This window comes from Sinocyclocheilus anshuiensis, unplaced genomic scaffold (genome assembly GCF_001515605.1).
Source record: "Sinocyclocheilus anshuiensis isolate Anshui unplaced genomic scaffold, SAMN03320099.WGS_v1.1 scaffold426, whole genome shotgun sequence".
Lineage (NCBI taxonomy): Eukaryota > Metazoa > Chordata > Actinopteri > Cypriniformes > Cyprinidae > Sinocyclocheilus > Sinocyclocheilus anshuiensis.
The window spans coordinates 946,728-973,292 of NW_015542362.1; the positions used below are offsets into that span (position 1 = coordinate 946,728).

General features: G+C 37.9%; 1 protein-coding gene across 1 annotated transcript in view; it reads right to left on the reverse strand.

Annotated features, from left to right (window-relative positions):
- Positions 1–20,330, reverse strand: part of svep1 (sushi, von Willebrand factor type A, EGF and pentraxin domain containing 1) — a 72,875-nt gene extending 52,545 nt beyond the window's left edge. Inside the window, exons 1-3 of the mRNA XM_016490853.1 lie at positions 19,539–20,330; positions 6,148–6,403; positions 4,417–4,593 (exon numbers count right to left, since the gene is read on the reverse strand). Of these exons, the coding sequence (XP_016346339.1) occupies positions 4,417–4,593; positions 6,148–6,403; positions 19,539–20,051 (946 nt within the window). The 5' untranslated portion in view covers positions 20,052–20,330. The remainder of the gene's footprint in view (positions 1–4,416; positions 4,594–6,147; positions 6,404–19,538) is intronic.
- Positions 20,331–26,565: the final 6,235 nt, after the last annotated feature.

Genomic DNA, 26,565 nt, shown 5'->3' on the forward strand with positions numbered 1-26,565 from the left:
CGTGGTACAGAGGACTACGCTGCAGCTTACCTTGATGACATTATAATCTTCAGCCAAAGCTGGGAAGAGCATCTGGAGCACCTTAAGGAAGACCTGACTCGCATTAAGTCAAGTCAAGTCTGCTTTATTGTCAATTCTTCCACATGTACAGCACATACACACAGAGAATTGAAATTGCGTTGGTGCAGAAATTACAGTAATTCCTACAAAATTGGCTAACAGACAGTGTCAGACTAGTGCAGTGTCCGCACTAATGAATCAAGCAAAAGTCACTTCTGTCCCCTCCTCTCGTTGGGGAAATTGGTTAACAACCCTCACAGCCCCGAACATTGTTTTACAGCGTGCGTCAGTCACGAACCCATCCTCATGTATGATGTCTGCAATGACTGAAGTTGTGTTAGAGGATGAAGGAGAAATGACTCACGATTGTGTTATGCTTACATACGCACCTACGAGTGAAGTAACAGAAACTCCCATAGAGAATGCAGAATTGGAGTTGTTTGTTGCATGATAAAGTCATTCAGAAACAAGCCGTTAGAGCCTAAGTGGCACGGACCACATCAAGTGATGTTGATTACAGCAGCTGCAGTGTTGTGTCAGGGAAGGAAAACCTGGACTCATGTTTCACATTGTAAAGTTGTTCCTCCACCTACAGGGATAGGATAGGACACACGGACCAGTGAGGAGCCCAGGAAAGAACCGAATGCAACAGGCTTCGGGGGCCAATCCTGGGTGAAGAATCCCTCATAGGCCTTCCCCATCCACTAGTCCATCCTTACCTCACTGTTCTTTAGGTGTCGCAGTAATTAAGAAATAGGGAAAGCAGGAACAACAATAGCAGACTCAGATCGAACAAAGGATACAACCCTAGTGTTTGCAGTCTTTTACAACAAATACTGCTCTGTCGTCTTTTGTTTTCTTTCTTACTCTGTGCAGATACCACTTGATGGCTGTCCCGAGACCCATACGCACCGACCTCATCACCTGTGTATGAAGCCACCACCTCTGAAAGACAACTAGACCCCCTACCAAGCCAACTGTCACGGAAGAAAAATTAAATACACAACGCAGAGAATCACATACGGGAACTTCAGTCATCCATCAACATGATCAAGATTGCCATACTAGTAATCATCATGGACATCGCACAAAGTATAGACTCCAGAAACAACATATTCTTAGAGCTGATGAATATGTCAAGAAATGCCTTGTTTGCTGGAAAGAATGTTTGCATGCCACATCCACTTTCGGTAGGAGCAGGTATCCCATGGGTAGCCATTCATGGCACTCCATTTCTGACTGTGCTAAAGACATGGGAAAAATTCCCATTGCTGCATGTGGTTTCATAATTAAAATGGGAATGTCAATTAGGCAAACCCGATAAACTTGAAATCCACTCCAGTACTTTTAAGTGATTCAGCTCCTACCACGAACACAGAAGATGGCTGCATTCCAGGACTCACTTGTGCACAAACATGGTGGTCAAGAACTCTTGGAACATTAATCCCGTTGGGAGAGAGGCACCAACGATCTTCTCAGCTGCTCTCACTATGCATTAAGGCTGCAGGACTAACCATTCACCCAGATAAATGTGCCCTCACCAAACCAGAAACCCAATACCTTGGTTTTGTACTGGGTCACGGTGTGATCTGACCTCAGGTGGGGAAGGTGGAGGCCATTAAAGGAGCAGGGCAGCTTGAGACAAAGAAACAGGTTAGAGCTTTTCTTGGGCTTGTTGGTTGGTACAGGATATTTATTCCAAATTTCTACGCCAGGGCAATGGCCCTAACAAAGAGCCAGTCCAACAAGGTAGTATGGACTGAGGACTGTGAAAAAGCCTTCAATGACTTAGAATGCATAATGCCAGGAGCAAGTTCTTCAAAATCCTGATTTTGACAAAATGTTTACAGTGCAGACTGATGCCTCACAACATGGTATTGGATTGGTGCGGTTCTGCTTCAAGAGGAACAAGGTCAACCTGGCTCCCTTACAGAAAGACAGAAATTTCTTAAAGTAAATTAGAAGTTCGTAAAAGCTTCTTAAAAGCAATTCTTGAACAAAGAATTTCTCAAATATTTTCTTAAAAAACATATTTTTCTTTTCTTATGAAGAAAATAACAGACTTTGGTGTTACCTGACTGTATGGAGGTTATTGCCAAAGATTTGCTGATCAACTAAAAGAAAAACACTTCGCAGGCAGTGTTTTTGTGACAATTATAAGCATACACACTATTTCCATTGTGACTGGCTGGATGAGACGTTGCGTTTTATAGTGTGCTGTGTATTTTAAATAGTAATTTTTAATGTTGTTTACATTTGCACTTTGTTTTTTTGCCCTCTCTTTACTGAGCTGATTCAGTGCTGAATATTGCTGAAAATTATGCCGTAATTATATGCTTGAATTTAAAACGATTGTTCTTATGCTCAATTACAAAAAATACATTCATAAAACATACCCTTTGTAGATTTACAGTCAGAAAAGTTGGAGGTTATACTGACTATGATTTTTAAGAAGATCCTCTTCAAGAACTTAAATTCATCTTAAGTTTTGGCTTAAGAACATTCTTTTTTCTTAAAGGGGTCATATGATGCGATTTCAAATGTTCCTTTCTCTTTGGAGTGTTACAAGCTCTTGGTGCATAAAGAAGATCTGTTAAAGTTGCAAAGACTAAAGTCTCAAATCCAAAGAGATATTCTAAATAATGTTCTTTTTAGCAGCATCATATGACCCCTTTAAGCAAGAAAGTAAACAGAAAACAGCAGTTTAGAAAAAATGTACAGAGTGTCTATTTACACTAAGTGCAAATAGCCCGCCTTGTTGGCAGAGGCTATTTACACTAAACTCCACCCACCAACGTGTGATTTTGAAGTCAATACTATAAAAGACGAATGTCAATCATCAGTTCTAGTGGCGTAGATGGTAAGGCACGTGCTTTTTGATGCAATTGACCCGAGATTGAACCCACCTTTTTTCTCCCTTTTCAAATCTTATATCACATCAGAAAGGCATTTATTTTCACTAAAAATGAAGGAAATAATCAAAAAGTTGGAAATAAAGTATCGTTTAGGGTAGGTGCAGGGAGGACTTTAATGTCCCAGTAAGGTGGCATCCATTTAATAATATTAATTAAAATGATAATTTACACTCAATACGTTATTATTGGGTACTGTTTTATAATGTACTACAATACTGAGGTGCAGATAATTGTCACTATTTGCAATAAGTAGTATAAATAACAGAAAACCTTGCTATTTTAACGTAGTGTAAATAGAATCTATAGCTATTTGCACTTAGTGTAAATAGCATCCATCGCTATTTGCACTTAGTGTAAATAGCATCTATCGCTAAGAAAATATGCTATTTTCACTTAGGGCAAATAGCTGCTACCAAAATTTAATTCTTAAGAATGTTTCTTGAATCTGGCCCCAGTTCCTCAGTGTAGACCTTTTTTTTTTCATGTATTATTAACATTGCAACATTTACTAGTTTGTGGTGAGATAGGTTGATTAAGCTGTAGTAGCTTTGAAAAATCTAATCATTTAGAGTAAGAACACTCTTAGTCAAAGACATTTGTGAGTAAAAGTTTGCACTATTCCAAATCTATTTCTCAAAACACCAGATTTATAATAGACTTCAAGGCATTTACACATGACTTCTCATGGGTATTAAGTGTCTCTGCAGAGAAAAAGAAAGAAATACTACTACAAAGCGACAAAGTGTGAAAGCAAGTGTGCAATAATAACATCTGTCGGAGGTTAGCTCTCCATCACATGAAATCTGCAGTTCACCCCGTTTTTGTAATCTAACACTTTCCTACCACCTCATTCCTCAGTTTAATTAGTCAGACTGATTATTTTAGAACTGTCTCGATATGAGCTAATTTTTACCACGGCATGAAAAATAGCTTTAATAGAACCACAATTCATGAACATAAACATAAATAGATCTTAATTCAAATGAAGCATTGCTTTTTCTTCAAGCAGTTTTATGAGGTGAACAAAAAGTAGGGTTGCCAGATTCAAATGAAGTTAAGTAAGCTGCAAAAAAGTGTTGACCTAGCATATTATGTGGTATTTTGCAGTGCACAAAGAGATGATTGTGAATGTTTTAAATCATGTTTATAGGTTTGTTATGAAAGCAAAATGAGAGCTAAAGCACCACTTTGGCATCACGCTTCAATGTCCCATCTATTTGTAAGCTGTTTTCTCTGTCACTATGGATATTTGGTGGAAGTGTTTCTTTTACTTCATTTCAGGAGAGGAATTGGCTTTCAGTTCACATTTCAGCCTTAAACATCCCTGAGCAAATTTATCGAGTAATAAACTGGACTTGTCTCTAGGAACTCCATCCATTTCTTTAAAACTTTTCAACTGAAATGGAAAATACAAAATTTGCACACAGGCCACGACCCTTACCTGTGCACTCATGTTGAAGTCCTTTTCCGTAATATCCTTTCTCACACACACAATCGTACTGTCCTGTATGTGTACCGCATTTACAGCTGGCCATTATGTCACAACAGTCCTTTCCCTCTTCGCACAATGATGAACACTGGGCCAGATCCTCCTGAATATAACTTCCAGTTGGAAGATCTGGAAGAGAAAATGGCAATGAATATCAGACTGCACTTTTCTCTGATGCAAAGAAAATAATTTTGGCCTCATAATTCATCTATTTCTTCATGTCTAACTGAACTCCAAGCGGCTCTGGAAAAGTAAGCATGTGTGTTTCGGTATTGGCATCTTCTGCATAACTAACTATAAAAACCTTGGCTTTGGCAGGACCATTTTGTCTCCCTAAATACAAACAAATGCATTGCTCCAGATGTTGGCATACACAGACAGGCTATGCAAGCTGAAGGAGTCTGCACTATCTTGGACAAAGGATATGACAGACATGATATCACAACAGGAGGTGAGAACAAACGATGCCACAGCTTTAGTCAGGCCTCCCCTTGCACAAAGCCAGTGATTGATCTGATGCTATCTAGAGGGCTTCTTTGTTTTATATCTCTCTGGGTTTAGTGTAGGTGGGTGATGTCATCATGAAGAAAGGGGTTTTTTGAGTTCATGTGGCTGATTGAGTTCAGAGCTCAGATAAGAAGAATCTGCTATAGCCAGACACCCAAAGGAAATAATAACACTGAATTATTTTTGTACCAGTTTTCTTTTACGCTGGGATTAACAGAGGCTCATATTTGTCAGGCTCAAGGAAAAATTAGCTGGATTGGCCTTTGATTTCCCTTAACAAACATTCACCATGGTAACCATAGTTTCTGTTAAAATATCACAGCAAATGCAATTATTACAGTAAAACAGCTTGGTATAGTCACCACTGACATCAAAATAATGTTTGTTATGCTGTTAACTATGGTATTTAGAGGAAACTATGGTTATGGTAAATTTGAGTAAAGCTTGGGTTTATATGAAGAAAGACACGAGAATTCATACTTTATAGACATACATATACCTTTTTTACAATGAATCTTTGGTTAACGCCTTTTTAAACTCTCCTTAAAGTCCACCTTTAACTCTTGTTTACGTAATGTTTAACACCACCATTTTTGGCAGGGTTTTTTAGCACTACTTTAATAGATGTGCCAAAGTATTACAGTGTGAAACCAAGCGGTGCTAAAATGTTCCCGTGAGTTGTATGGCAACAGAAAACCGGGAATAATCTTTTACTAACCTAATTATTTTTATACAGTCCAGAAACTTTGACGCTGTTAGTGTACATCCCTGAGAGAAACTGTTAACATGTCGAATAGTGACAGCAAACGCCTTTCATTCATTCATTCATTTGAAAAAAACAAACAAACAGAAAATACAACCAGTGGAAATTTGGAACATTTCCAAACCAACAAAGGTTAGGCTAGTAAAGCAGTTACCTATGCATCCGGGTTGCGTACTGGTCACGTGCTATAATTGTCCAATCAATATATCTGCCTCATAAATATGCAAATAAGAACTTTCACAAATCGTTTACAACAGGAAATCGACTGTATGTGAACGAATAGTCAGGATTAATTATGAACCATGAAGTAAATATGAACAAAGTGAATCGTGATACAAGACAAAGATATAAGACTAATGATGACCCAATCTTAACTATTACAAGTATGAAAAGCTCATATTCTGTATTCTCACCTTCGTGAAGGGCGCGTCGAGCCAGCGCTTCAAACTCGGCGAAGTTGTGCACTAAGTAGCAGTGCTGATCCTTGGGGTGCGAGGCCATGTCGTGCAGCTCGCGTATATTCCCCTGCCAGATGCCCAGCGTGAAAATCTCCACGCCTCTCTCCCTCAGCGCCGCCGCCACCGGCCGCGGGTCTCCGCCGTTTGAGTAACCGTCAGTGATGAGGAAGATCGCCTTCGTGGCGTTCTCACGCGACTGCCTCAGAATTTGCTGTAAAAAAAAAATAAATAAATAAAAAGTACATGAAACATTGAACCGCAATGTGTCTAAGTTCATTTTGGTATAACTCAAAGTACAGAGTAGACAGTGATGGTAATTTAATGTACTTACTAGGCTATAGAAAAACACCCATAGGCCTATAAATCAAAGTATTGCCTGCTATATTACTATAGTATAAATGATTTATGATTTTCACTTTGTCTTGATAATTCAGCATGGATGACACACTTTAATTATTTCATGAGTAAGTTACAAATGCTTGAAAGTATGAATTTCTTTATGTAAAGAACAGATTGAAATTTCTCGTTGAGAAAATCAGTAAGTTAAACTCGTGAACTGGATCAGTCTGCGTGAACGAATCATGCAGACTGGTATGTGAGCTTAATCAACAGATTAATTAAAAAAAATCTGATTCAAAAGAAAGATTAATTCATACTCATGAACGGCCCAAGGAGAACTTGGTTGGATGTAAAGATATTCAGCCTAGCTATTGTATGGCTTCAGAAGAACATAATACACAAGGTGTAATGATAATTTTTGTGATACTTTTATGACGCATTTATCATTTTCACTGCATTCACAGGAATCATAATGTTACTCATGCAGAAAAACAAGTAGTTGTACTGAGCAAAATTTTGCAGTCTGATAGTAGAATATGATTTATGTTCAATAGAAAAGTAGATGAGGACAGATTTTTATTTTTCCTATTCCTTAACCAGCACCTTCTATACATCCAAAAATCCCCTATTGTAATAATGCTTCATCTTTCTCCCTGGAACACACAGTTGACATTACAAAACCACCAAAATAGCAGAAAATGACTGTCTTGTTGGCAAACATAGCTACATTTTACACTCACGTGCATGAACATTTGTTTACAAGACTTTTTATGTCTAAACATGTGTAATTAAGAGGCTTGGTTGAGGAACAGAGAAAATCTCTTCATTTTCTCTAAGGGCGCTCTAAGTGGAGCACAATTTACTGTCTTATTGCTTCAGACACAGAGAGAGGAGGGGGTTGTGAAAGTCAATGGACAAGGCCAATTCAAGGACTGGTAGAAAACAGAGCAGCTTTTCTCTTTATTGACTAATTGGCTGCAGTTCAAGCATCTCAGACAGGAACAATAATTACTACGCCTGGGGCCTGACTTCCAATTACACACACATAGGGATACAAGCACACACCTCAAATCTGGAATCTCCAATGCATTGGTGCTTTCCACTGTGTCTTCCTCTTTCTCTAACACACACAGACCCAGACACAAATATACAGATGCTGCTGGTTGTCACCACAGTGATGTCACTGTGGTGGGGTTGCTTTTCACTGTGTCTTCCTCTCTCTCTAACACACACAGACCCAGACACAAATATACAGATGCTGCTGGTTGTCACCACAGTGATGTCACTGTGGTGGGGCCCTATGGGAGTTGGCCCACAAGCTAAAACAGGGTGTGATTGTGGGCATTTATGGGGCGGCAGCTCAAAGACACTGAAGGCGTAAGGGGTTTTAGATATGAGTCAGAGGTGGTCATGGTACACAAACATGTCTGCACATTATTAGAGCAGGGTAGACAACTGTCGGAGATCACAGGAATAGGAGAAAGAAAATAGCTACTGACGCACTGAGATGTGAAATTTGACACGGTTATTAACAACCACATATACTGTGTTTGCACCCACAGAATTACACACGACTGTAGTCACTCCTACACATTATAAACCCACTTGATTTTTATAAGCAAACCGACACATCTTGTCCCCTATCAAAGCAGTAGTGGTTAATCACTCACATTAGTGGCTAATTTAATTAGTTCAGTTAAAAGGTATTTTGTGACAAAAACAAGCTTTACAAGTAATTCAGGCAATCACAACATTATGGGTGTATAAATGGCTGTTTGTTTCACTCCTAGTGACAAAATCTGCAGTTCCTTTTTTTTATTAGTTTACACATGTGATAGTTACTTGAGTTTAGGCTGTTTGGCAGCCTAAGACCATAAGGGTCACCTGTAAAGTAGTCTCAGGCTCAGCCTCTGTACACTGACCGTCTGATGCATGTTGCTGGAAAAGATTTTCTTAGTCTACAAAGCTTTGATGTGATGGCTGACTTAACGCAACTTCTGGGAGTAAGAACACAGGGTTTTTTTTGTTGTTGTTTTTTTTTATCAGACCGCCTGGAAACAAAGTTGTGTTTACAAGGTACCAGGCTGATATAACAAGCACTTTGAACCAGCAGAATCACAACGTGTACACATTTTTAGCTATTTTTGGTGTTTTCCACAATTATTTGTAGAGATTACTTTGTTTTTTTCATGTAGTATAAACTATTTTCCACCCTAAATAAACTCTTATATGTTTTGTAGCGATGTGAAGAAATATTTTAGGTTCCCCAAAGATCCTGTCTGAGAAAAGGTTTTAAAAGAAAAAAAAAATTCTTAGTGTGAAGAGCATTTTAATAATCTTAAGAACACTTTTCCACTATAAAGAACCTTTTGTGGAATGGAATGGTTCCATGAATGTATTGGAACCATTGATGCCCAGAACCTTTATTTTTAATTGTAGCTTATAAAAATTAAACAGACAGTGGCTAGTTACTTTATATGTCAGTCAGACAGCTTTTCTTGTCTAGACAAGCAGTTCACAGACGGAATAAGCTGCAGTGTGGACCAGACCTTATGCTATCCAGTTGAGATCAGCTGTGTGTTTTATGTATGTCTAAATGTGTCACTATGTTTTTTTTGCAAGTATGATTAATACAGTACAGCAGCAGTTAATCCTGCTTTGTTATACAGACATCTTTGAGCATGCCACATTGTATAATGTTTGCAGTCTGACTTAGCGTGATCTAAACACTAACATGTGTACAGTATATGTTTTTAGGCATCAGAAGAGGAGCCGCAGCAGCCTGTGAGTCTCTGCTGTCAGTGATAAGAGAAAGTCCAGAGACTTTCGATGAAAATTTGTTTCTGCTTTTGACAGAACTGTTCAACAGTTTTGGGTCAGTAAGATGTTTTGAAAGAAATTAATACTTTTATTTAGCAAGAATACGTATATAGTATTTTTCAATAGTAAAAACCCCAAAAAAATGACATAAATGCTGTTTGAGCACCAAATCAGCATATTGATTTCTGAAGGACCAGTTGTTGTCTGAAACCATAGTGGAGATTATCTGGTGCACTTATTCAATCCCATACTGCAAAAAGATCAACTAGAGAGTACCCATAATAATATATCAAATTTTGCTCTAAAGCCCTCTCTGGCTCACAATATTTGCATATTGCATATTTGCATATGTCCCTATGTAAGGAACAGTGAATGATGGAAAACAGGCAGATTTTAGACACAGCTGTGAAATTGGTGATGGTATGAGAGATCAGTTAATTTAAGCTCTTAAATCGGTCAGCAAAATTGTTTATTATTTTTTCGTAATGTTACTGGTTACATTTAAGTTTTGACTTGAATTTAGGCAAATAATCTACTACTGTCTAGCACTAGCAGTCTCCATGTAGGGGTCGACCTGTCTGCACAGAATCTCACATTCTTTAATCAGTAAGTCCTTTACAGCTGCTAATGTAGACATAATCCTCTGTTCAGTTCCTGTATTGGGTTAATGGGCATGTTTAGTGAACCATGATCATCACACCAAAGTATTCTATTTCAAAACCTCTCAGACACCTTACCATGTTATAAAGCTGATGTCAGGTCAGTAACCTCTTAACAAAACCACAGTGTTCTTAACAAAAACCTGTGATGGTTCTGAGTTGTGTTATAGTTTTTTGAGCTCAGCTCAGCAGTATGCAGCAGAAAAAAAACTTTTTGTTCGTGGAGTTTCTTAGTAGATATATCTCTGTCTGAAGCATTCCAGAATGGAGTAAACATGTGACCGGAGTGCATTCATTTGCTTGGTTGGAGGTCTGAGCTGTTTTGACATGTTATGGTTCCAGTGGCAAAGAATACCAGCAACATGAACCTACACTGCAAAAACAAGCCCACTAGATGGACCAAACAATTTCAAGCAATAGTCCTGGGCAGGAGAAAACAGCTCACTGTGCAATTACTACATCTTTTTCCACAAGTCTGCAATAAATCCTGTAAAAAACATTTGAGGGTAAACATTTTGCTCTGCAAAGCTGAGCTGTTGAAATCGTAGATATAAACCACAGTTTGATTTCACACATGGGAGACTCCTGTTTCATGCCTTAAGTTTATATGCCTCCCACTGTGCACTATGTTCTCCTTTAGTTCTCCTTGAGTGATTACAATTGATTTAATTTCCTCAACATGTCAGACACACTCGGCCAGCTACACCTTGTTTAGAAGGACAGGAGCAGAGAGCGTTGGGCTAATAGATGGGGTAGGCCTATACATCTACCGACTGCTGGAAGTCCCTAGATCCTTATTACAGTTCTCTCTGTCTGTGAAGTGAATTGAAGAGGATGTGCAAGTGTGCGTGGTTGGATGGAGTTTGAGTAAAGGGAGTGTAATTGGTCTGGATAACACACCGGGACAGAAGGTTTGTGGAGGATGGTTAGTTGGTTCCTGTCAAAACACCATTTATCAAACCAAGGACAGTAAGACGGCAGAGGAAATCATTTTTAAAAGAGAGAAGGCCTTGACAATATTTCATCTAATGCAAGGGCAAATTTGGTCTCTCTGGGTCCTCTCGTGCTGCCAGCCATGTACTAGGAACTCAGTACAAGAACAAAGTTATGCAAGAGCAAAAAGAGTCTGGATTTGGTCCGATAAATTCGATTTCTCTTATTTTGGATCTTCATGCCAGAACTGAGAGAGACAGAAAATGTTGCAGTTCTTTTTATGAAATGTATTGTGACATTCCAAAACCAATTCGAAAGATAGGAGTAAATACTTGTGAAACCAAACAAGCCTCGTCAATATAACCAGACTCTTGGCTTGCTAAATGACAAGAGATAAATGACAGAAAAGCCACAAGCCACCAAACAGATGTCTGTGAAGGAGACCAAAACACTGTGAAGGTAAAACAATTAGGATAAAATGGTTCTAAGACATGAATTGGTGACTGTAGATACAGGATATTAGTTTTGTGGACTATGTGGTTTAAAGAAATAATTCATTTAGCCTTATTTAAGTAAATTGCTTAATCAAACCACAGTGTGATGTAATGCCTCTTTTAAAAGGAAAGACACAAAGGGGCGAATTAACAGATAAATGAATAAGATAACCAATAAACACGCTTTGGCTTTACTGTGGAGTGTATCAGATATTGTCATACGATATTTGTTCTCAGTATTAAATGGCTTTTTTGTGCATACAGTTAATGCTTTAATAATTATGTTGCTTTTATATGAACTGATTCCACTTATTATACTTTAAAATGTCAAATTATAAACCTCATATTGATGTTTTAGAACATTTACTTAACAGTTATTCTCTCAGATGTAAAAATGCACAATTCCATAAGGATATTTAACTTTTTTTTCAAGTATCTTAGTATTTAGACCCATATATGCAAATATTCAACTATTCAGACAAGTTCAACTATTAGAGCAACAGCAAGATCTGATTCACAGGGAATGGACATAATAGTAAAAAACTGAATGCATTGCAAGTTACTTGGGATAAAAACATCATAACACATAAATGTAAGTGCATGTAAACTTAGACCCATCCTTTGTTTACCCACCTGCTGTCCATTGTTCCTGCCTCCCTTTCTCTGTTAAACCAGAGCTGTGCTTTTGAGCTGCAGACGTTCTCTGCCCTAAAGCTGAGCAGGAGAAATCTCTGACAGTTAAACTCTTATCTCTCCTCTCTGTTACAGTGATCCTGTCTCTGTTTGGGCTTCCCCAACGTTCAGTTTAGTTTAAAAAAAATTAGCCTCAAGGGCCCAGAGCAGAAGAGTGTCAGCGTTCCTCAATCCACCCCAGCTGGACCTGATTAAAAAACACCTGGTTAAGAAGTAGTGATATCACTGATCTTGACTGCGAGGACAGGCAGCGTTTTTATGTGGAGTGAGTTATAGATGTGGAGCTGATGTAGTTTTGAATAGATCCTGTACACCGCCATTAACATAATAAGAAAATATCTATTTAGAAAACAGAGTATTTAAATGATTTAAAAAGGCCCATAAAATTCAGACTACATGTTCTTGATGGCTTTTGATGGAAACCTCCTTCTAGCACTGGAACCCATCTGCTTAACAAATAAATACTGCAGAATGGAGTAGGCTAGTTAAAAAATGCTCAAATTATAATTTAGAACGTCCATAACTACATGGTTGCCTGTGAATAACAACAGTGCATATTTTGATATTATGTAACTCCACTGTGTATAATTGTGAAACTTGTTTTTCTTCATAAAAATGGCTTTCCCTTCATGATCATTATTGCACTTGTGGATGATCTGTGCAAGAGACAACAGTGAGAATGAATCAAATCTTAATAATTAAAAAAAATAATTAAAACTCATCCTAGCCAAATTGTATACTACATGGTTGCCTGTGAATAACAGTGCATATTTTGATATTATGTAACTCCGCTGTGTATAATTGTGAAACTTGTTTTTCTTCATAAAAATGGCTTTCCCTTCATGATCATTATTGCACTTGTGGATGATCTGTGCAAGAGACAACAGTGAGAATGAATCAAATCTTAATAATTAAAAAAAATAATTAAAACTCATCCTAGCCAAATTGTATTTATAGCTACAACCAAAGCCAAATAAAGCACTCCATACTATTAGCTTTGGTTCTCATCTTGAAAACATTGTGAGGACAGTCACTGAAATATCTAGAAATTCACAACAGCACCTAGGTAAGATATTTTCCAGACCGGCGTCTAGGAAGCGCACAGGTCACTAATGTGAGGCAGTAATAGCACAGATTGGGGAGAGAGGAATCTATTTTCAGTGAGAACAGATGTGTGTTGCTGTTGACAGGCTGAACTGTTATCCATTTCAGCACTTCCGTGGCTTCTCCTCTGTGGTATGTCCTACCCTTCCCCCTCAAAACACGTGTACACAAGCACATATGAGATTGTTTACAATTGCAGACACACACAATGCACAGCAAGTGCATGCAAGTGCTACTTAGAGTGTTGTGGGTGAAACCTGACTGTTTTTTCTTGCTTTTTGCTTTGAACTCTAAAGGACATAACTGTGGCCTTAGCTGAGGTATTTAAAGTGAGACTCCTGGAAAGCCTGTACAGAGCTGCCAATTACTAGCCTTCATATCATAGTGTGGTCACAAGGACAGACCAGGCGCCTTTGCATAGAGCCCTTATTAAGATGATCTGCCTCTGGAATTTTACAGTTCTTTTAGATAAATAGTGCTTCTGACACTTTGTGTTCTTTTAGAAAAATATTGCCTCCTCAAATTTAGAGTGTTTTAGAATAATAACCTCAGTATAAATGTAGTCTTAGTAGATTTTTAAAATAATAGTGCTTCAGGAACTTTACAGTCTTTCATCAGTGCCTTTGTTTTTCTTTTTGTAATTGTACAGAGAGAAAGATTTTGCCATTAAGATACAGATGCAAGTTTCAAAGTAAACAGCACATTTGCAAGCATTTATAAACATAATAGGACATGCAACACAAATTTTTGTCCTTTTATTATTTATAAATATTATTATTATATTTTTCAGGTATGGAAAGTGGCCATTTTGTAAAGTGTGAGTCATATTTAAAGCAGAATTTTAATATTTTTTATTGCTTAAATATTGGCATGTGGTTGGCTTTCCCTGTGTTTATTATTTATTAAGACATTTTTAATGTATATGCCCTATTTGTCACTTGAAATAGTCTCTCTGATATGATGATCTGTACTGTGACAGATGAGTTTGGGTTAACTATGCTAGAGAAACCAAAGTGAAAATCAATCAAAATTCAGTCAAATAACCAAAAAATTCTCAATTTACCACATTTTGTTGTTTTGTCTTGGACCTTTGTTAGATCATTTTTAACAAAAATGCTCACTAGCCCTACTTTATATGTTATGAAAGCATAATTCGTGGAACTTCACTCTTAATTTGAAACATTGTCAGACATCACCTGTTGCCATGAATCCCATAGCCACAGTGGTCTCTTAAAACAAAAATAACATCTGGGAATTGCAGGTGATTCAGGATGATGAAGTGGGCCTCCACATATATCTTAGTTACGCTCTCTTGGTGGTGTATGTATGCAGCTGGTGGAAAAACGCATGCTTTTATCTTTTCATGCTTCAGAGCAGAAATGTGACCTCACTGTATGGGGCCATTAATAGTGCTAAAATAAACAGAAACTCTGTCTTTTGTCTATTATTTTCTTCCGTTTTTCTCTCAACAATATTATGCATTTTTTGCCAGTAGACTGTGCTGGTGGTGCAGTCAGACTGAGAATGCCACCACCGCTCTATATTTGACTTACTCCAGCGTCCAGTTACCACTAATCACTGTGTTGAAGCGTTTTGCAGTTTATAAATGTTCCAAAGTGCATTTGCGTGTGTAGATCTCAGGGTGTGGAATAGGGCTCTCCTGGAGCTGAAAGTTGTGGTTAATAGCTGGAATAATGTGAGAGCAGACTAAAGGTTTGGCATGAGGTGAAAATTGCAGGCGAGACAAATTATTTTGCAATAATACAATTTGTGTGACTATAACTATGCTCCAGTAGCTACATGGAGTTTTGTTACCAAATGTGCAGGAACATTATCAGACGGGACCTACTAAGGGTCTCTCATTCAGTGGTTATTTTTTAGTTCAACCGCTCCCCATTTTTTTCCACATTTCCCCCTTTTTTTAAATTTAAAAAATATTATGAATTTGATTGTACTGACAATTTCGGATGAAAATAAAATGTTAACAACTGAATTGAGCTGAATGATGACACTATTGTCTCAATAGTGAGATTTGTTTCATAATTTGATGGATTTTGCAGAATCAACACCGTTATTGAACTGAACTGAATCAACATTGAAGTGAGTTTAAAAAAAATGACACTGTTGCCTTCAGTAGAGCTACATATAACTGAACTGAAACTTGTTTCACAATTGATTAACTTTACACAGTTATGAACTGGACTGAATCATCATTGAACTGACGTGTGCTGTATAATGGCACTATTGTCTTGCCATAATTGTTTTACAGAAGAATTGGAATTTCTCTTGTATTTAAAGAAGTTTGCTTAATTGATTCTGTTATTTTTACTGTTCATTTACTGTGAGGCTGCTTTGAAACAATCTATATTGTATAAAGTGCTATATAAATAAAGGTGACTTGACTTGACAACAACATTCAAAGTCCCCGTGGCTTTTCCAGTTGTTTGTGATTTGTAGATAAATATTAAGGATAAGAATGTTTAAAATATTTTTTGCACACAAATTCTGTCTGATAAAATATTTTGGAGCTTGGCAAGAACAAAATGTACATTCATCATAAAAATGCCCATGCCATTATAGGATTGTATTCATTTACATGACTTTTCCAGATCTAGAAATTACTTTTCTAAAGTTAGACTACCAGGAATTCTGGGCATGTATGAATTTAATTTAAGACATATCTGGATTGTTACTTGTTTTAGCTTATTTTAATGCTTGTTTTGCCTCATTTTAAGTCATCTTGAGGCCCACTTAACATTTTCTGAGACCCCCTGGTTGACAACCACTGTTTGATAGCAGAGCGTAATTTTGTCTACTGTGGACAAAGAAATGTGACTTGTGGACATGAAATGTGATTTTACCCATCTAAGAGTTCCTGCTTCCCTGCAGAATGAGTGCTGGACAACTGATGGATGAAGACCAGATGAAGGTTTTCTCATGCCATCATGTTGCATTAATTTTACCGTCACATGTGTGTCCCAGACAATAAGACTCTTTTATTCTTGTCTCATGCTGTCTCTCATTGTTGATCCATCCCTTTTTTAGGCATATTTCTGCTACTTACTTATTTCAGTCTCTTACGTGTCTGATTTAGGTGCTATAAACCAATTTCTGGTGAAGGTAAATGCATACAATTTGTGACTTAAGGCAAAGCGCACAGTAACAAGCAACCAAGCAATCTGTTCCTCCAACACAACTCAGAGATGCAATTAAGCCCCTAAATAGGACTAAGACTGATTAATTGTAACACATGTTGCCTCTTCAGACAGTTAAAGACAGAAGGGCCTTTATCTGACTGTCTGCAGACATATCTGTGGCTCTCAGGCTGGTTTAAAGACATTCCTGACTGTTTTATCAGGGTTCGTAGAGTACAGGATGTCTCTCATAAGGATCTCCCTAATCAGTCTTAATTAATAACACAAATACAGCCTCGGGAAGTGCCAGAGTTTCATCAGTGCATGCTTGCCAAAAAGAAGCATTCTGTACAGCCATTTCTATTTCATTGTCACAATTTTCTCGGTTTCTTATTCACTCAGGGCTTTTTACAGCTATTTGTGAAAAATAGTGATCTTCTACAAGTACACACTCACTTTGCATTAATATAGATAGATAAAACATTGTACTTGTAAGCATTCATAGTGAATTTCCAGTCATTTGTATCAACACCAAACATCACGTTTGTGCGTTTTGACAGCTGTCCCAGTTCTTTCATTCTGTTTCTTTGCTTTTATGTGCCTTTGCTTTAATTTTGCACAGCTCATTCTGAGGCTTGCTGACAGATGTTTTCGCAGACACAATATGAGATATTTGGACATGTTGATCTGTCTAGACTCGATGACAGTAACGCTCCTGCTGCCTTGTGCTTCAAAAACCAGGTCAGAGGGGTCAATGGCACTTTAAAGAAACATTCTCTGGAATTTCTGATGGGGGATTGTGTACACACTCACTTTGCATTAATATAGATAGATAAAACATTGTACCTGTAAGCATTCATAGTGAATTTCCGGTCATTTGTATCAACACCAAACATCACGTTTGTGCGTTTTGACAGCTGTCCCAGTTCTTTCATTCTGTTTCTTTGCTTTTATGTGCCTTTGCTTTAATTTTGCACAGCTCATTCTGAGGCTTGCTGACAGATGTTTTCGCAGACACAATATGAGATATTTGGACATGTTGATCTGTCTAGACTCGATGACAGTAACGCTCCTGCTGCCTTGTGCTTCAAAAACCAGGTCAGAGGGGTCAATGGCACTTTAAAGAAACATTCTCTGGAATTTCTGATGGGGGATTGTAGGAGGAAGGGTCACGTATAGGATGAAATGGGAGGGATGTATGCTAACAATAACGCAAAAAATATAACTGCCCTTTTCACCTCCACGCTACTTGCATGAGATAAATTAACAGTCATTTTCGAGGAAGAATGACTCTTGATAAATATGTATGTGTGGGTGGGTGGGTTGGTGTGTTTTCAAATGTGCTTATATAGATTTCCCATAGACTTCTCCTTCTTAATAGAATCCCTGCTGGGGGAAAGGAAGAATCCTACTTGAGATGAGCATTCATCGGAAATAGGAAATTTCAAATGCATTTGGTCAAGGACTTCGATGTAATGACTCCCTATGGAGGCTGATCAGAAAAGCAGGCAAAGAATTTGGAAAGCACTAAAAGCATTCACTAACTTTCAGAAGGACAGCAGAGAGAGAGAAATAAGTTTATGGAGAGCTAGTTCTACTCTGGTTTGGCAAATGGAAAAGGGGTTGGGGATCTGGCAACCCAAGATGCCCACTAAGTGTAGACAAACACTGTGGTTAGAGCAAGAATCAGCAGGAGCGCTGGGCGAACCGAAGAGAGATTACATAAGAACTTAGATCCGTAGATGTCTATCTTTCTGTCTGTCTGTCTGTCTGTCTATCTGTCTGTCTGTCTATCTATCTATCTATCTATGTCTGTCTATCTGTCTGTCTATTCAAAGTGTCTAGACAGACTTTCCTTTATAGTTCAGATAATCATTGTAGTTAAATGGCAGATTCTCAAGTCAGTTTTAAATGGTTTACCACTTTGCTGTTTATTAGCATGTTGGGTTTGTGAGACTACACAATGCAGCTTTTATCCATCATCAGGCATAGCCAAATAAAATGCATTTAGAGCCAACCCAACATTTTATTCTCCAAATGCAGTGGAGTAAATGAATTAGAGGCTTGGCAATTGAGGATGTTCTTGCTAAAAGGCAAATCTGATCAGAGAGGTTTGGCCTCTCTATGCACTTCGGCTGGGCAGTAGAACTGTGGATAAGGCCTTCGACCTCTGCATCTCTGAAAGATTGAAAATGTGTCTGGTAAAAGCTTCCAGACCTCCACGCCATTTAGACTCAATGAAAGGAGCCAAAAACCATGAAATATTACAGTTTGACTGCAATGCCAATTAATTGCATATGAACAAAAGGTCTGTCCTGCTGTGCTTCCATAACAACTTAATACATTTGCAGATCTGGGTTAGCAAAACCATTTTTCAAACCACAAATGTCATTCAGGACAAGAAAAATGTCTGAAAACATGTACGTCATAATCATTTGTAACGGAAAAAGGGAGTAGAAGCTGCAGTAGGCTTCAAGATGAGGCAATAAATCATTTTGCTGCAATTTATAGCATTGCTGTTAAGTGAGGCTGGGTTAGTTAAAAGAAAAATTAATTTATTTGAAATGAGTCACCACTGCTGCTGTCTTTTCCCTTTGTCTGGATCTTGAAGTTCTCAAGTTGTTCCAACTTGAAACCAACAACTCTGTATTTCCCTATTTTCCAAAGTCTTTAGTGCAAGTTGACTGGGGACAAATCAACCTGCATGGCCCTACCATGCACTTTTTTTTAAGTATGGCCACGGTTCTAGAAAGTCCTACATACATGGTTTCTGTGGTTATCTGTCCCAGATCAGAGTGCACAGGAAACCATGTGGTGTTAACTTAGAGATGACATCTGGAGGTACCTTGCCAGGAATGGAGACTTGTATGTGTTGTTCATCCATCATTTTGACTTTGCAGTCCTGTTTCTGCTAAATGTGCTTCAGTGATTTAGATTCAATAGCTATCTATTTGTTTATTAGTTGAAGAACATTAAAGAGCAGTGGAGGATCATTGAATGCATTCAGCATAAATCAAAGTTAATCTCAATCAACTCAATCTAGATTAGGTGGCTAGACTCTTAATGTCATTGTCTGTCATTTACTCTTTTATCTATTACATTTAATTTAGTGCTTAAATTCTTTCTCACATCCACAGACTCAGACATTGTGATTACACAGCTGCTCTTACCGCTGCACGCTGGAAGGCCCCCCTGGTGTAGGTGCCACCTCCTCTGTAGGTGATGGAGGGGATCTCTTTGCTGAAGAGCGAGCACTTGTGTTGGTGGGCTTTGGGTGCAGACACATAGTCCACTCTTGTAACCACATGACTCTTGGAACTAAATGTCACCAGCGCTACACGTGTTGCCTCCGGTGCCACCGGAAAATCTGACAGCAGCTTCCGCACAAAACGCAGCTCGCTCCCAAAGTTGGAAGCTCCCACACTGGACGACTCGTCCACGAGGAAGACCAGATCCAGACAGCCTCCCCGTTCCCGAAGAAGACGCACGTTCCTTCGGAAGACCTGGCCAAGACGTTCCACTTTGCTCTCCATGCTCTCAGAGAGGTTTTGCCGGGTTTGGGTCGTCTGACGCAAACCCCGCAGGGACGACTGCTGAGCCTGGCCCGGCCAACCAGTACAGCATGACCAGTACAGGAGTAGTAAGGTGAACCTTAAAGTCAATGTAATTCTTAGTGTCACCATGATAAGGCCACAAACTCCAGCGTCCTGTAGTGGTTATGAGGGAATGTTGAGGCGTATACGTTTGTTGCAGTCCTTCTCTTTTTTTGGTTTTCTCAATCTTTTCCAAGCAGGGTGAGTCTCCTATCTCTCCGCTGGTCTCAGGCATCTGTGGAGCTCCTGCATTTCGGACACCCTCCAAATGCGTCTCCCCTCTCTCTCAAAAACATTTAAAAAGAGCGAGACGGTGAAAAAAAGTTCTGTGAGAATGAGCGAGGGTGTGTGCGCTGGTGCGAGACTAAGGGAAGGAGTGAGAGAGAGCAGCGTCGGAGGAGGAAAAAAGGGGCAGTCAGAGGCGTGAGTGTCTCTCTCTTTTCTTCTCGTCCCGTTCTCTTGCTTATTCCCTACTTGTTCTGCCCTTCTCTCTTTCTTTTTCCTCTACTTGTCCTAGAGTGCTTGAGTGATGTTGTGTGTCATTGGAGCACTCCAGACTGTCCGTCAGCCAATGCCTTTGTGAGAGAATAAGTGTGTGTGTGTGTGTGTGTGTGTGTGTGTGTGTGTGTGTGTGAGGGATAATGAGAGAGAGAGACGTTTGTCTATCGGCCTGTCAGCATGCCCAAAGAAAACATCAGCACGGGGCCTGTTGATCAAATCCATATGTCTGGCACTTGTCTTCTCTCGGACGAACACTCTCACCAAACTACCAGGCAGATACCAAAAGAGCCATCTGCTAATGAGAATAATCGTGACGAGCTTTAGACAAAACAAGCATGAAATGGATACAAAAGCAACACAATTTACTTGACAAGCAGAAAAGCTCCTAACAGGTTTTAAATCGAAGCAGCATTATATTAAGAGTCCACATGTCATGCGAGTTTTGTAAGCAGAGCCTCCAGTCTTTATTACTTCCTCTTGTTTTCTCTTGGGGGTCTTGTGGGGAGAGAAATCTCAAGTAGGATCTGACCCCCCTCTCTGTCTCTTTTATTTGTTCCTCCTTTCTTTTGTGATTTTTATCTGTAAACAAAGTCTCAATGCTCAACGCAGTTTTAGGTGGGCCGGCCACAGTTTGGCTGTATAACAGACCATTTTGAGCCAGGTTGAAACTTAAATTAATACAAATGAATGCCACGTGTGAATCCCAGCTGTCATGGCTTTGACAGGACAAAACGGACAAGGATTTGCAGTATTGTGAGATTATAGCTCAAAGAGCTACTGATTCTTGACTGAACCAACATACTGAGTGTTAAGTGTGGTCTATAATGTTAATTGTGAACCAACATGGTAACTTTGGTAACTTGGTAACATGGTAACTTAACATGGTAACTTTGTGTCTGAAAGCAAAAGAGGACAGCAGTGTTTGGCTTGCCAGGCAACACTGGGACACACATCCCTCTGCTCACCATAAAGAGACCCAAAGACCTCACTGAGGTCTTGATATATATATATATATATACAGATGTATGTATATATGTACAGTGTATGTATATATATATATATATATATATACACACACAGTATATATATATATAAATTATATAATTTTGCATGTATTTATCTTACATGCCATCATGGTGACTGTATATATACAGACACATTTTAAGTCATACACATGCACCAGTCTTTCATCTGATTGGCAGTATGGTGGTGACACATTCTTGACATTTATCCAAAAAGAAGGGGATAGTATGTCAAGATAATACAACCACCTAATTTCTTGTAGTGTTAATCACTTCACTCTTGCTTATGTCTTGCTTATATATATATATATATAAAAAATAACGTCTGTGTTTGTTCTGATGGAAGTAATTTTAACAGAAGAGTTTACAAATAGGGGATTTACAATACAAAAAGGCTTTTTTCTCATTAACTACTTGGCAAAGCAAAGTGTCTTATGTAAAACTTAAAAATAGTACAATAGTGCCCTCTACAGGTTAGTACGGGTACTTGTTATCCAGTTGTTCGACTGTTGAGAAACCAGTGCTCGTCATAATTGTAAGTGAAACTATTTTTCATTACAGAACAATGGTTCTGAACCTAGGGACCAGGACAAAATAGGCCCCTAAAATTATTAAAAATTTAAATTATTTAAAATAAAACAACTAAAGATCAAGATGTGGATAAATAAGGAAGCCTATTTTAAGTGTGATTAAGTGTAATATAGATACACACAAACACACACATTCTACTGTACGAATGTGAATTTACATTTCCTTCAGCATAAGGCTTGTTCATTTCACTTACATTTGCCAAAGATAGAACTTAAACAAGCAAGCCCAGTCCAGATGAGAAATAGTAATGCAAAAGTAACATAACACATTACATTTGCATAAAAAGTTACGCAATTCGTTACTTTTTAGGGAGTAACACAATATTGTAATGTAGTAACTTTTTGTAACATTTTGTAACATTTGACAGATTATATTTGTATCCTTTTGAGATTTTTTAATTGAAATCTTTGTCATATAAATATTGTAAATATAATATTAAAGAGAGAGAGAGAATTACCACAACTTAAAAAGATGGATGTTGTTATTAATTTCTCTCTGTTAGGATTTATGTCAGAGTGCAAATTCATGAAGAGCTCATATTTATTCTGCTGGCTCCATCTATTGGTGAAAGGATGCATGTGTGCCCTGCATAGGCCATTATTGGATACTCCATGTTTTGACCCCATAAAATCAAAATTATAGATATGTAATATTTTGTCCATGTTTGTAAACTTTGAGGCCATGTATAAGCTAATGTTGACAAACATCACTTTTAGTGGGTTTAGCAGGCCATTAAATTTTTTAAAGAGCACAGAAACTGATTAAGAAAAAAAACAGTAAAATATAAAGAAATATTTGATCTAAATGTTGCATGCAAACAATTTTATTCATGGTTCTTAAATAAAATTTTGAATGGCGTCAACTGGAAAAGATGCTGTTTAAAGCCAGATGTTATAGTTATAGCATGCACCAGCAGGGGCTAATGGGGACATCTAACCAGCCTTACCATACATGCTCTCTAGAATGATAATATCCCTCCCTCTGATACAACCAACCAACAAGTAGCAAATCAATGCTTCATGACTGTGAACAAAACCTATTGCCTTTTTTAAACACTCTTTGAAATTACACATTAAAACCTATTAAAACATTGTGTTTTCATGTTTTAGTAATTATTTCCTTAGCTTTGCTTTAGCTTAAGCTATAGTGTTGTTGTTGTTTTTTGAGTATGCATGAGCCAAGTATTGTACACTGGTCAGCATTAGCCCAGAACACAACACATCTGACATTCTGAAATTAGTATGTTCAGACATGTTTCTTTTCAGTTCAAGTATTTTTGTTGTAATGGTTGTTCAGTGGAAAGCATCTGTTTCCATCGTGTCTGTCCTCAAACAACCAGCGCCCACCATAAAATGTAACGATCGGTGTGGTGGTGCAGGTTCTCAGAGATATTTTTTAGCTCAATCTCTGACGTAGATATGAATAATTCATGAGCCCTGCGGGTTTTTTATTTTTTATTATGTTTTTTTATGAGCCCTGCGGTTGAACGATGGACCACGCCATGCTTTGACATCACAATATATCAGTGACGTGAGATTATACCGTCTGCAAAAGAAAAGGCTGCATTTATTTAACATGTTTAACTTATTTATCCAGTTAAAATAATACAGCCAGAAACACTTTACAGCTGCATTTCTGAGAGAGGAATTTGGTCTTTCCAAGAAATAAGGCATAGGAAAACATGGGTGACGCTTTAGATTACAACCCGCAAAGAACTATGTAAGTATACTGAATTTACGGTGTACGTTTCTGTAATTATAGTGTACCTATAAACAAGGGTGTAACTTTGGTTTGAGAAGTGGGGGGGACACAAAATGGGGGAAAATGACTTAGACTGCACCTTTTCCATTAAAGGACAATATTTGCCACCTAAATTGACTTTCCAATGCATTTTTATCTTTATAAATAGAATATTAATGTTTAAAATAAAAAATTTTTTTCAATAGATTAATATGCAATGATTAAAAAAAAGTGAAAAGTGATTCTTTTAAATACTAAAACCGCCAGTAGGTGGCGGTAAGTCACTGTCTTAATGCGCGAGTCATCGAGTCATTTGTTCATTCAGTAACTAAGCAAGTGGCTGTATTTATAAATGAATCATTGAATCAATGACTTTCGCAAACGATTCGTTAACGAAACACCGCAAAACTCAGCATTTTGTTGCTGCTTCTGGCGTTTCATCGCTGACTGTGCCGCAACCGCGATACCAGTGTTGCCAACTAATTTTCAGGGGAAGTTGCTAAAGGAAGGTTGATTTGTTGCTAAAAGGTGCTAAATGATGTTGTGATGTCATTGAGGGATGACGTCATTACGTAATCACGACGCAAAATTGTCAAATCTCAGCAAAAACATATATTTTTATATGTTCATTTAGATTTGTTCGTAATAATATAAATGCATAATATAATATTAAAATATAAATAAACATTTTTAAATACACTGAATTATCGAAAGCTTACACATTTTTGAACGATTACAATTTAAGTTTTTTTTATTATTATTATTAGCTAGTAAACAAGTAAAACTACAAATTCTGAACAATTACACTTTTAAGCAGTGTATTGGTAGTTAGTTAGTATGCTACACTCTAAGAAAAGTCTGTAAAAAAATAATGCACAATCTACTTACTTACGCAGTACATTGCGGGTTGTAATCTAAAGCGTTACCAAAACATGTTGTTCCTATCACACACTTAAGAACAGAGAGGAAAAAAAGAAACCATTACTGTCCCTTTCTCTAGTGTCTGACAGAGAAAAAAGCTGACACACATACCCACCACAAAACTTTGTCTTGTTCCACACTTGACGACAGAGTAATCCCACATGGAAAAATACTATAGTAATTTATAGTAAATACTATAGAGTTTTTGAACCATACTATAGTAAAGTGTATTATACTGTATATATTATAGTATTTACAACACTTTGTTAATGAATGCTACAGCATCAGTGAACTGATAAACTGTAATAAATACTGTGGTATACTTTAGTTTTTACTACAGTAAACTGTAGTGTATTGTAGTAAAATATTCCCTATAGTTGTAGAAAACTTAGTACAGTATTGGTAAAGTAATTTGTTTATATTACTATAGTTGTTATATTACCACAGCAACTATAGAATTACCACAACAAATTAATTCAAGTTCTTTACTATAGTATGGTTCAAAAACACTATAGTATTTACTATAAATTACTATAGTATTTTTTCATGTGGGATCTGTTAATTTACAAACAAAAAATTTTTCTCACACACGTGCAAAAACCAGAAGACCCTCAGGGGAGCAAAAGTGGATGTCTCTGATGGGACAGCAGAGCGTAGGAATGAAAAACAGAGCGAGGGAGGAGAGGAAAAGCGGGGGAAACAGAGGAGACTGGATTGAACCAGAGTTCCAAAAACATGATCACGCTGAGGAGAGCGTGAGGAGAGAAGTGGAAACGGAGAACACTGGGAAGAGGGGGAGAGACTGAAGAAAAAGAAAAGCAGTATTCCAGAAAAGCAAACAAATATGACAGGAACACAGAATTTAAAGGAATAGTTGATCATTTTGTTCCAAATCTGTGTGACTTTCCTTATTGTGCAGAACACAAACAAGAATGTTTTGAGGAACATTGGTAACCAAACGGTTGCTGACTTCCACTGTATAGACAAAGAAAAAAGGTCAGCTTCTGAGCAACATGAATAAGTAAATGATCACAGATTTTTCATATTTTGTGGACCCATGATTTAATTAAATGCAACGGACAAAGATGTATTAAAAACTTAGAATTAAGATGTGACAGGCATTGCTTAAGCCTTAATAGTATCATTATCAGATGATGAGAAAGAGGGTGATCAGTTCAATGATGGTTAGCTTAGCTAAATGTAATTAACACTCTGCTATTGTGCTGATGATGAAAACACTGATCCCAAACCACTTTGATTGATCACTGAAACACCCATGTATGATTAAAAACAAAAGACAGTCTCTCACGCCACAATAAATGTAAATACACAGTCAATCACGAAGAAACATAGTGGGAAGGGTGCAAGCAGAGTGTTGAAACACACATATTAGTGCTGGGCGGTATACCGGTTCATACCGAATACCGGTTTTTATTTTTGTTATATGAATTTTGAAAATACCGCAATACCGGTATATGTCACTTAAACAACGTTCAGAACGCGACACTGTTTGAAAGGGGTGTTGCACTGTGGTGAGGGAACAGCTGTATGCGTTACTAAGCGTGAATGTTCCGAAACTGAAGCTGTAGAACTAATAGAACGTGATGACAGAAGAACTCATCCACAATATCCACATTGACCGCCACAATATCCACCGCCCCCTGCCATCAGCTCCAGCGTCTCACACACACACACACACAAGCGCAACTTTAGCACTAGATTTAGCAACTTTCAGACCCTTTTAGCGGCTTTTTTCCATAGAATATTCATACTGACATACCTAGCGACTTTTTTGTATAAACCTTAGCTATGGTTCAGTTGGAAGATTT